At 35.2% G+C, this 12,540-nt stretch overlaps 1 protein-coding gene across 4 annotated transcripts in view; it reads right to left on the bottom strand.

The window, feature by feature from the left end:
* The window catches only part of PARPBP (PARP1 binding protein), a 112,469-nt gene that overhangs the window by 64,157 nt on the left and 35,772 nt on the right, over positions 1 to 12,540 (bottom strand). For all 4 annotated transcript variants that reach the window (XM_067697731.1, XM_067697730.1, XM_067697733.1 and 1 more), the window contains 2 exons: positions 2,671 to 2,841; positions 1,207 to 1,361 (listed from right to left, as the gene is read on the bottom strand). In XM_067697731.1, the coding sequence (XP_067553832.1) occupies positions 1,207 to 1,361; positions 2,671 to 2,841 (326 nt within the window). The remainder of the gene's footprint in view (positions 1 to 1,206; positions 1,362 to 2,670; positions 2,842 to 12,540) is intronic.

Below are 12,540 nucleotides of genomic sequence, written 5' to 3'. Positions count from 1 at the left end.
ATGGAAACAACCTAAGTGCCCATCATCGGATGAATGGATAAAGAAGATGTGGCACATATATACAATGGAATTTTACTCCGCCATAAAAAGAAACGAAATTGAGCTATTTGTAATGAGGTGGATAGACCTAGAGTCTGTCATACAGAGTGAAGTAAGTCAGAAAGAAAGACAAATACTGTATGCTAACACATATATATGGAATCTAAGAAAAAAAAATGTCATGAAGAACCTGGGGTAAGACAGGAATAAAGACAGAGACCTACTAGAGAATGGACTTGAGGATACAGGGAGGGGGAAGGGTAAGCTGTGACAAAGCGAGAGAGGCATGGACATATATACACTACCAAATGTAAGGTAGATAGCTAGTGGGAAGCAGCCGCATAGCACAGGGAGATCAGCTTGGTGCTTTGTGACTGCCTGGAGGGGTGGGATAGGGAGGGTCGGAGGGAGGGAGATGCAAGAGGGAAGAGATATGGGAACATATGTGTATGTATAACTGATTCACTTTGTTATAAAGCAGAAACTAACACACCATTGTAAAGCAATTATACTCCAATAAAGATGTAAAAAAAAAAAGAAAATGAAAAACACCTAGCAGAAAACGGAATATAAAATTCATCATATTTTATCAATTTCCTGACTCATTCTTGGTATGAGTTTCCTTTATTGCTAAATAAAAAGTTTAAAGAAATTATCTATTCAGTCATTTCCAATCCTCAAAAATTTATTTCTTCCAGAAAAAAAATGAATGGTAAGCCCTCTTCTCTAGTCAAATTTAATTTGAACATGCCATTTGACTTTGGCAAAAATTTTAGAATGACAAATAAGCAGAAATTTAGGGGGAAAGGTCATGTGATTATAATTTATTAATCTAGATATTTTATTAATTGAAGTATAGTTGATTAACAATGTCATGTTAATTTCTGGTGTACAGTAAAAGCGATTCTTTCCTATTATAGTTTATCACAGGATATTGAATATAGTTCCCTGTGCTATATAGTAGGACATTGTTGTTTACCTACTGTATATATAGTAGTTTGTATCTGCTAATCCCAAACTCCTAATTTATCCCTCCCTCATATAGATATTTTGTTTCTTCTTCCTAGCTTAGTCTGATGCTTGGTCATTTCAATAGCTCTTAATTTTTAATCTACCTCTGATTCTGTGAAGTTTTAAAGACAGACTAATAACACCCATTTGTCATACCTTGGATTTGGTATTTCTCCAAGAATTTCATCTAATTTGTCAATGAAATTAATAAAATTAGACAATCCTTTTATATGTGTCCTTAAAGGATCAGATGGTGATGGTGCATATCCTTTCCCTCCAAGCTCTATTGTTCTAATAAATGATGTAGCCACCTATGAATTAAAACAAATAATTTGGTTATGTTTAATGATTTAGTAAGTTAAAACTACACCTTATTTTATGAAGCTAGGCACATTTACATATTTCTAGGTACACAGGTAAAGAGAATCACTTTTTATAACTCATGCCACATTTTCATTCAGAAGCAAATAATCAAAGAAACAACTGTTATGTAGAATTCATGCCAGCAAGGGTGATGGCAACACAGGTGGAGACTGAGACTGAGGAGCCAAGTTAGAGACAAATTAAGGGCGTAAGACTATGTTCATAAGAGTATATCATTGTTGGGAATTCCCTGGTGGTCCAGTAGTCAGGACTCTGCACTTCCACTGCAGGGGGCTCCGGTTCGATCCCTGGTCGGGGTACTACGATCCCGCAAGCTGCACAGCATGGCCATAAAAAAAGAGTATATCACTGTCTATAAAGAATTAGACAGTGGTATTCTATAAAAAATAAATATATTCTTAAATAGACTGACTACTGGCTACTGGAATTGTTATATGGAACAAAGGGATTTTTCTGTGTCAATTGTGTTGATTTATTCAAAGTTGAACAATTAATTCAACTCTTCCAAGCCTTAGCTTCTTTATTTGTAAAATAAAGGTTTAGACTAGATAATCACTAAGCCCCATCTAGCTTGCACATTTTTGGATCATTTGATCATGTGTAGTTCAAAAGGTCTTGCCTTTACAATGATAAAAATACATATATATAATATGATGGCTATACATTAGGCCATCTCCATCAAAGGCAAAATGTTCTAAAGCTGTATTTTCCAAAGCATATCCTAAGAAAGGAAAAATCTATGAAATTTAAATAATCTGGGGAAAGTTCCATGGTTAAATAACTTAGGAAATGACAGGTTAAATAACAAGGTTAACTTAAGCAGGTTTCTTTATGGTAGGACTTCTTGGAAGAAGTATACATGCATTACATATATCCAGTAAGAGTATACACGATTTCCAACTTTTTGCCCTTGGAAACATTTATTCAAAGAGCATTGAACAGGCACTTTTGCCTCTGGAAATAATTTATTCAAGGAGAATCTAACAGGGTTAGCACTCCGCAGAACACATGTAGGGAAACACAGCTTTAGAGAAATTCTCCCTTATGAACTATATATATAGTAAAATATACAGTAAAAAACAAAACTACCATGGATTTTCAAATACATGACATAGAACACATATTCACAATTTAAAAGTTGCTCTGTCATAGTTAAAAGAATTCTATATTAAGGTACATGGATCCACTGTTCAGAGAGTCTTTAAAATAAATATTGAAAAGGTAACATGTCCATACCAAAAAGATAGACATCTGTTTCTCTCGAGCAGCATGTTTCAAATCAGTGAAGGCTTCTCTTCCAAGTCCTCTATCAGGAATATTGAGAATATGCGCCAGAGCCAAGTCGTTCTTTGAATTCACCAGCAGGTTTAAATATGAGTAGATAATTTTCTTTGCTAGTAACTGTATCTGTACAATAAAATACTTTCTTTATTGAAGATTTCTAAATTCATAAATAATCTTTTTATTTATTTATTTTTTATTGAAGTATAAGTGATTTACAATGCTGTGCCAATCTCTGCTGTGCAGCAAAGTGACTCAGTTATACACACATAAACATTCTTTCATATTCTTTTCCATTATGGTTTATCACAGGATATTGAATATAGTTCCCCATGATATACAGTAGGACCTTGTTGTTTATCGATTCTAAATGTAATAGTTTGCATCTACCAACCCCAAACTCCCAGTCCATCCCTCTCCCCCCCAACCCTTGGCAACCACAAGTCTGTTCTCTATATCTATGAGTCGGTTTTTGTTTTGTAGATAAACTTATTTGTGCCATATTTTAGATTTCACATATAAGTGATATAATATGGTATTTGTCTTTCTCTTTCTGACTTACTTCACTTAGTATGATAATCTCTAGTTGCATCCATGTTGCTGCAAATGGCATTATTTCATTATTTTTTATGGTTGAGTAGTATTCTATCGTATACATATACCACATCTTTATCCATTCACCTGTCAATGGACATTTAGGTTGTTTCCATATTTTGGCTATTGTGAACAGTGCTTCTATGAATATAGGGGCGCATGTATCTTTCTGAACTATAGTTTTGACCAGGTATATTCCCAGGAGTGGGATTGCTGGATCATATGGTAACTCTATTTTCAGCTTTCTGAGGAGCCTCCATACTGTTTTCCATAGGGGCTGTACCAACTTACATTCCCACCAACAGTGTTGTAGGGTTCCCTTTTCTCCACACCCTCTCCAGCATTTGTTATTTGTAGACTTTTTAATGATGCCCATTCTGAACAGTGTGAGGTGGTACCTCATTGGAGTTGTTTTCTTTTTAACATCTTTATTGGAGTATAATTGCTTTACAATGGTGTGTTAGTTTCTGCTTTATAACAAGGTGAATCAGCTATACATATATCCCCATATCTCTTCTCTCTTGCATCTTCCTCCCTCCCACCCTCCTTATCCCACCCCTCTAGATGGTCACAAAGCACAGACCTGATCTCCCTGTGCTATGCAGCTGCTTCCCACTAGCTATCGATTTTACATTTGGTAGTATATATAAGTCCATGCCACTCTCTCACTTCGTCCCAGCTTACCCTTCCCCCTCCCCATGTCCTCAAGTCCATTCTCTGGTAGGTCTGCGTCTTTATTCCTGTCCTGCCCCTAGGTTCTTCAGAACGTTTTTTTTTTTTAGATTCCATATATATGTGTTAGCATATGGTATTTGTTTTTCTCTTTCTGACTTACTTCACTCTGTATGACAGACTCTAGGTCCATCCACCTCACTACAAATAACCCAATTTCGTTTCTTTTTATGGCTGAGTGATATTCCATTGTATATATGTGTCACTTCTTCTTTATCCATTCATCTGTCGATGGACACTTAGGTTGCTTCCATGTCCTGGCTATTGTAAATAGAGCTGCAATGAACACTGTGGTACACGACTCTTTTTGAATTATGGTTTTCTCAGGGTATATGCCCAGTAGTGGGATTGCTGGGTCATATGGTAGTTCTGTTTTTAGTTTTTTAAGGAACCTCCATACTGTTCTCCATAGTGGCTGTATCAATTTACATTCCCACCAACAGTGCCAGAGGGCCTTTTTTCCACACCCTCTCCAGCATTTATTGTTTGTAGATTTTTTGATGATGGCCATTCTGACTGGTATGAGTTCATACCTCATTGTAGTTTTGATTTGCGTTTCTCTAATAATTTAGTGATGTTGGGCATCTTTTCAAGTAACTACTGGCCATCTGTAGATCTTTGGAGAAATGTCTAGTAAGCTCTTCTGCCCATTTTTCGATTGGGTTGTTTATTTTTTTGTTGTTGAGTTGTATGAGCTGTTTATATATTTTGGAGATTAAGCCCTTGCCTGTCGTATCATTTGCAAATATTTTCTCCCATTCCAACAATCTTTTTTTAATACACAGCAAAAATACTTATGATCATTCAATGACAGTATCTCACTCAGCTCTTTGGGAAAAGAGAATTGCCATATAAACCAAAAGTTTGGGTTGAACAATGAACATATCCTGGCTCGTGAAACCAACTTGCCATCAATGAGAATCTATAAGTAAATAACAGCTATCACAATTGTTGGAAAATGTCTCTTAGAAAATGATATAAAAGATACAGCTGCATTTCTGATGAGACCTGATCTCATTTCCCTACATACATTTGCCACTAAATAATCACTAACAATGAAGCTCCCTGAAGCGTAGGGAATGGGCCAACTGCCACTATTTGGTCCCATACCCATGTCTCTTTACAGGGCAAGATATAAGGGCTGAAGTTAAATTGTTAAATTTCTGAAGAATTACTAGATCCTGACTTTCACAATACCAAATAACCAACTAAGAATTAAAATAAAGAGATTCAACCAAATGTTAGCAAATAATAGCAAGTAGCTGACGTTGACATTAACTGGCCTAAAACAGAGCTATAGACTGTTCAAACACAAGATAAGTAACATTTGTGAGAACTTGATAGGGGCAACAGTTCTTTCATATATACGGCACTTGTCCTTCACAGTCAAGTGATAAACCAGGGTATTCAATGATCTTTTTCTTAAAATTAGCTAACTATAGCTTTTCAAAGCCTTGCAACTTCTAGTATTACAGAAGTGATACTGTGAACTCCCACAGGTAACCACTACAAAATATTAGGTAAAATTTTTAAAACATAACTATGTAAAGACACTGGAAAGCATCCAAAACGCAGACACAAGCTGGAGGAGAATTTAATGTTAGAAGAACTGCAACAAGGAAGGTAAGAATTGCAAGTTTGTGCTTATTCAAGTCCCTACAACTTCCAGTAAAGGAGGGGATGCAACTTATCATGAGAACCCCTTAAATAACAAACATTAAATATTAAATAAAAAATTTTAAATAGTATTTAAAGACACTGGTAAGTGTCCAAAAAATAGAGGCTGGAGGAACATTTAGTTTTAAAAGAACTGCAATAAGAAGGTATGAATTAAGTTTGTGGTTTACTGGCCCAAGTTTCATGACTATAGAAGTGACTAAAGGTGCCAGAGATTAGAATTCAGAGCTGGGAAAACAGCTAGAAATTTAAAGGAGGAATTCCTAGAAACAATTGAGAGCATAAATATCCAAAACCCCTAGCTGACAGCAAAACTATGCAAGCATGGGGAAGATTCCAGGGGGTCCATCAAAAACACAGACAGAAAACAGAAAGAAATATATTAGAAAGATTGAGCTATAAAGAACCGGAGCTATGCGTCTGAAGGTTTGCTAAATTGAGTGCACTCTACAACTGTGTATAGCTTAAGTGGCAGAAAACTGAAGCTGAACAGGCTTGAAATGTTAAGTATACAAAGCCAAAACCTGTCAGAACAACTGGAAAATTCATGAAAATCCCTAGGAAAAAGGAATCCACAGAAATAAGCTCCATATCTCCCCCAAATGCTTGGCTGACTGCCAAATTTGGCAGGCAGAGGGAAGGCTTACAAAAGCCAAGCTAAAAAAATCAGCAAAGGGAAACTATAAGAACAGATATCCAATGCATACCACCAAGGAAACAAACTATGAAGTTGGAATCTAGGCAAGTTACCTGCCTACTAGAAATAAAAACCAATGTTCCTCAGAAGAACATGAGAAAAAACTGGAGTTGCTATAAAATATTACCTGAAATGTCTGGGTTTCATCCAAAAATTACTAGACAGCCAAAGAAAAGGGACTGTAACCCCTTCTTAGGATAAAAAGCAGTCAATAGAAAATGTCACCAAGTGGACCTACATGTTAGATTTATCAGACAGACTATCAAAGCATCTGCTCTAAATATAGTCAAAGAACTAAACTAAAATGTGTTCAATGAATTAAAGGAAACTATGTTATCAGTGACTTAATAGAGGAATGAGAACTGAAAAGTGGACACTATAAAGAGAAAATTCTAGAGATAAAAAGTACAATAACTGAAACAAAATTTGCTTGGTGTGCTCAACAGCAACTTGAAGAAAGTGAAAGAAACTATCAATGCACATATAGATATAGAAATAGAAATTACCAAATCTGAAAAACAAAAGAGAAAAAAAAGAAGGAACCAAAGAGATCTGCAGGTCAAATTAAACAAGTCCGACATATATGTAATTGAAATCCCTGCAGAGGAGTGAAAAAAACAGAAAAAATATTTGCTGAAATTATGGCAAAAAGTATCCCAAATTTGGTGGAAAACATCAATTTATAGATCCAAGAGTTACTCAAGTAGGAAAACACAAAGAAAAGCACTCCTTTACACTTAAACTCTGACATCCAAAGATAAAAAATCTTAAGAGCAGCCAGAGCAAAATGACACATTACATACACAGGAACAATAGTAAGGTTAATAGAACATCAAAAATTAAGTATGTAAGCCAAAAGAAAATGAAACAACATATTATATGTCCTGAAAAATGATCTTAAAAATTACTTTACAATTACAATAGTCAAGATAGCACAGTATTGATTTCCTTCCCATGGAAGAAACTTGGAACCCAGGTGATATTCAGTCTTAATTTTCTTATTTCCTTTGAGGCACTAGGGGTGCTTCCCTCTTATTTTCTAATATTGGGTTGGCCAGAAAGTTTGTTCATGTTTTTCTGTACCATCTTACGGACAAACTCGAACGAACTTTTTGGCCAACCCAATAGATACATTAAACAACAGAAAAACATGTTTTTATGAACAAAGACTTCTCACAGGAGTATCCATTTTCTTGAAAACAGCACACAAATCTTGCTGTAAACTGCCAATGTTACAATTTAATTCTACCTTTCTTCTGTGAAAGAAGGAAAAAATGTTGCTTATATAATGAGTGTCAGGAAGTTTTCAGGCCCATAAAGAGAAACTTAACCTGTCTCCTTATAAACAGTAATATATAGCATTCTAATATAAAAATATTACAATTTAGTCATTCCCCTAATGAGGGTCATTTAGATTCCTCCAAATTTTATTATAAGCATTGCTGCATGTATATTCTGATACTGATCTCCCTGTATATATGTTGAGTGTTTTTATAGTACTGCTGGGATTATAGAGAATGTACTTTTTTATTATTTTAATACATACTGCCAAGTGTCCTTCACTTGTACCTATTTATACCCCCACCAACAGTGAAGGAGAGTTCCCATTTTCCTATATCCTGGCCACTACTTAATGTTATAAAACTTTTAAAGTTTTACCTATTTCCTCTGATTACCTGGTAGACTAGGAATCTTTTTAAAAATGTGTTGGCCATCTTTATTTCTTTTCCTGTTAACTGACTGCATGGCTTTCTATTGTGTAATTTGTTTGCTTTTTTCATATTCATAGTAGTTCTTTTTATATTCTAGATTTTAACCCTCATATATTATGCACTGGCAAAGATCTCCTCTCAGTTTGTTTCTTATATTTTACCACTGTTAATAGAATAGGTCAAGAAATTTTTACATTTTGTAATGATCAAATTCATTAATCTCTTCCTTAATTTTTTTTGCTTTCTGGGTCTTAAGAATCCTTCTCAACCTTGAGATTATAAACGTTTCCTTTTAATAAGTGAATATAAATTGTAAAAACAAAACGAAAAAAAGCATAGTATTTACAAAAGGACAGACACTCAGATCAATGAAACAGAATAGAGTCCAGAAAGAGAACACAGATATTGCCATTTGATTTTTGATACAGGGGCAATAGAAGCAATAAAGAAAGGACAGTCTTTACAATAATTGGTGTGGGAGCAACTGGTCATCCATATGCAAAACAAATGAACTTCACCTAAACCTCACACCTTTTATAAAAATTAACTCAAAGTAGATCACAGACCTAAATGTACAGTACAAAATTATAAAACTTTCAGAAGAAAACATAGGAGAATATCTTCATGACTTGGGATTAGGAAGACTTATTAGATATGACAGCAAAAGTACAAAACATAATAGAAAAAAAAATGATAAATTGGATTTCATCAAAATTAAATTCCTTGCATGAAATTCTCTCCTTATTCTCACACTCTCAACTACTTTCACCCTGCTCTGGAATCCTGCTTGTTTTTAATTCTTAGATGTTGCTCCCAGAATGTTCACTTGAAATCCTCTCCTTGCCTATTACCCTGGGAAAATAGACTCACAAATGCTAAACTCAACTTATGCTCAAAACTCATGAAATTCATAAGTCTATCAGTGACTGACACCTTAGCTAAAGACCCAATAATTTATCATCTGTAAACTCTAAGAAAATATTTTCCTTATTAAAATTAAGATTTCTTAATATTCTGTCTAATCACATTAAATTAAGAAGCACAAAACAGAGTTAAAAGGTAGAAATAAAACTTACAAATCAATAGGAAGTCTCTCAGACAGTTATAAAGGAAGTTTCAAGTTCATACACATCTTAAAAGCACTTCTAAAGATAACATGCTTTGGGATTATTTAACTTTCATGTAAAAAACAATTCTTAAAACATGTAAGGCAGTCAGGGTCAATTTAAAAAACCTCAATGGACAGGAAAAGGTTACCTTAAACATGGACTCCAAATAAAATCTAAGCAAAATTCATTAAAACAAAAAGTTTGATATAAATTCTATGAAACTATTTTTCTTAAATATTAAAGATACTAAATGTTACATTTGAAGAGAGGCTCCCTGATTTTCCAGTATAAAGAAGCAATTCACATATTCTCTTTCTTCTCAATCTGTTATAACTATGCATATGAACCAATTATAATTCTCTACATAAATATTAATACTTTCTGATACTTTGTCTATTTTATTAATCTTTCTACTATTTTATGAGTGCTCTGAGAGCAAATGATGCATCCTTAAGCCCTAAAAGAATGACTGGCATAAGAGCAGGTAATCAATCCATTCTTATTAATAAGTTCTCAATCAGCATTTGTTCAATGATAAACGAAAGAAAAATTCATACATGTATTTGCCCCTTTTAGATATTTCAAAATTGAAACTATTGATAAAAACTTATCGGGAAGTTGGGATCAAATAAGTGCTCATATATTTTTATTACATTGCCTTAAAAAGAAAAGTACTAAGATACAACTAAATTAAAATCATCTTTAAGATCTGTACTAAAATGATCAAGGGATCAATCCAAGAAGAAGATATAACATTTGTAAATATTTATGCACCAACCGTACAAGGACTTCAATACATAAGGCAAATGCTAACAGCCATAAAAGGAGAAATCGACAGTAACACAATAATACTACGGGACTATAACACCCCACTTTCACCAATGGACAGATCATTCAAAATGAAAATGAATAAGAAAACACAAGCTTTAATGATACACTAAACAAGATGGACTTAATTGATATTTATAGGATATTCCATCCAAAAAGAACAGAAAACACTTTCTTTTCAAGTGCTCATGGAACATTCTCAGGATAAAATATATCGTGCGTCACAAATCAAGCCTTGGTAAATTTAAGAAAATTGAAATCGTATCAAGTATGTTTTCCGACCACAACACTAAAAGACTACATATCAATTAAGGAAAAAAACGTAAAAAATACAAACACATGGAGGCTAAACAATACACTACTAAATAACGAAGAGATCACTGAAGAAAACAAAGAGGAAATCAAAAAATAGCTAGAAACAAATGCCAATGAAAACATGATAACCTAAAACCTATGGGATGCAGCAAAAGCAGTGCTAAGAGGGAAGGTTATAGCAACACATCCTACCTCAAGAAACAAGAAAAATTTCAAATAAACAACCTAATCCTACACCTAAAGAAATTAAGAGAAAGAAGAAAAACAAACCCAAAGTTAGCAGAGGGAAAAAAATCAAAAAGATCAGATCAGGGCTTCCCTCGTGGTGCAGTGGATGAGAATCTGCCTGCCAATGCAGGGTACACGGGTTCGAGCCCTGGTCTCGAAAGCTCGCACATGCCACGGAGCAACTAGGCCCGTGAGCCACAATTACTGAGCCTGCGTGTCTGGAACCTGTGCTCCGCAACGAGAGGCCGCGATAGTGAGAGGCCTGCACACCGCGATGAAGAGTGGCCCCCGCTTGCCGCAAATAGAGAAAGCCCTCACACAGAAACGAAGACCCAACACAGCCAAAAATAAACAAATGAATAAATTTTAAAAAAACAAAAAAAAGTGGCTTCCCTGGTGGCACAGTGTCCGCCTTCCGATGCAGCAGACAAGGGTTCGTGCCCCGGTCCGGGAAGATCCCACATGCCACAGAGTGGCTAGGCCTGTGAGCCATGGCCGCTAAGCCTGCACGTCCGGAGCCTGTACTCTTCAACAGGACAGGCCATAACACTGAGAGGCCCGCATACCGCAAAAAAAAAAAAAAAGATCAGATGAGAAATAAATGAAAAAGAGAAGAACTACAATCCTGCAGCCTGTGGAACACAAAACACATTCAAAGAAAGGTAGACAAGATGAAAAGGCAGAGGGCTATCTACCAGATGAAGGAACAAGATAAAACCCCAGAAAACTAACTAAATGAAGTGGAGATTGGCAACCTTCCAGAAAAAGAATTCAGAATGATGATAGTAAAGATGATCCAGGACCTTGGAAAAAGAATAGAAGCAAACATCGAGAAGATGCAAGAAATGTTTAACAAAGACCTACAAGAATTAAAGAACAAATTAACAGAGATGAACAATACAGTAACTGACATGAAAAATACACTCAAAGGAATCAACAGCAGAATAACTGAGGCAGAAAAATGGATAAGGGACCTGGAAGACAGAATGGTGGAATTCACTGCTGCGGAACAGAATAAAGAAAAAAGAATGATGAAACGAAATAAAGACAGCTTAAGACACCTCAGGGACAACACTAAACACAACAACATTTGCATTATAGGGGTCCCAAAAGGAGAAGAGAGAGAGAAAGAATCCGAGAAAATATTTGAAGAGATTATAGTCAAAAAATTCCCTAACATGAGAAAGAAAGTAGCCACCCAAAACCAGGAAGCGCAGAGTCCAATACAGGATAAACCCAAGAAGAAATATGCCAAGACACATAGTAATCAAATTGGCAAAAATTAAAGACAAAGAAAAATTATTGAAAGCAGCAAGAGAAAAACATCAAATAACATACAAGGGAACTACCATAAGGTTAACAGCTGATTTCTCAGCAGAAACTCTACAAGCCAGAAGGGAGTGGCATGATATACTTAAAGTGATGAAAGGGAAAAACCTACAACCAAGATTACTCTACCCAGCAAAGATCTCATTCAGATTCGATGGAGAAATCAAAAGCTTTACAGACAACCAAAAGCTAAAAGACTTCAGCACCACCAAACCAGCTCTACAACAAATGCTAAAGGAACTTCTTTAAGTGGGAAACACAAGAGAAGAAAAGGACCTACAAAACAAACCCAAAACAAAAAGACAATGGTCATAGGAACATACATATCGAAAATTATCTTAAACGTGAATGGATTAAGTGCTCCAACCAAAAGACACAGGCTTGCTGAATGGATACAAAAACAAGACACATACAGATGCTGTCTATAAGAGACCCACTTCAGACCTAGTGACACATACAGACTGAAAGTGAGGGGATGGAAAAAGATACTCTCCATGCAAATGGAAATCAAAAGAAAGCTGGAGTAGCAATATTCATATCAGATAAAATAGATGTTAAAATAAAGAATGTTACAAGAGACAAGGAAGGACACTATATAATGATA

Source organism: Pseudorca crassidens, chromosome 11 (genome assembly GCF_039906515.1).
Source record: "Pseudorca crassidens isolate mPseCra1 chromosome 11, mPseCra1.hap1, whole genome shotgun sequence".
NCBI lineage: Eukaryota > Metazoa > Chordata > Mammalia > Artiodactyla > Delphinidae > Pseudorca > Pseudorca crassidens.
Note: the sequence above shows the minus strand (reverse complement) of the source record. Positions and strands in the feature narration are given on the sequence as shown.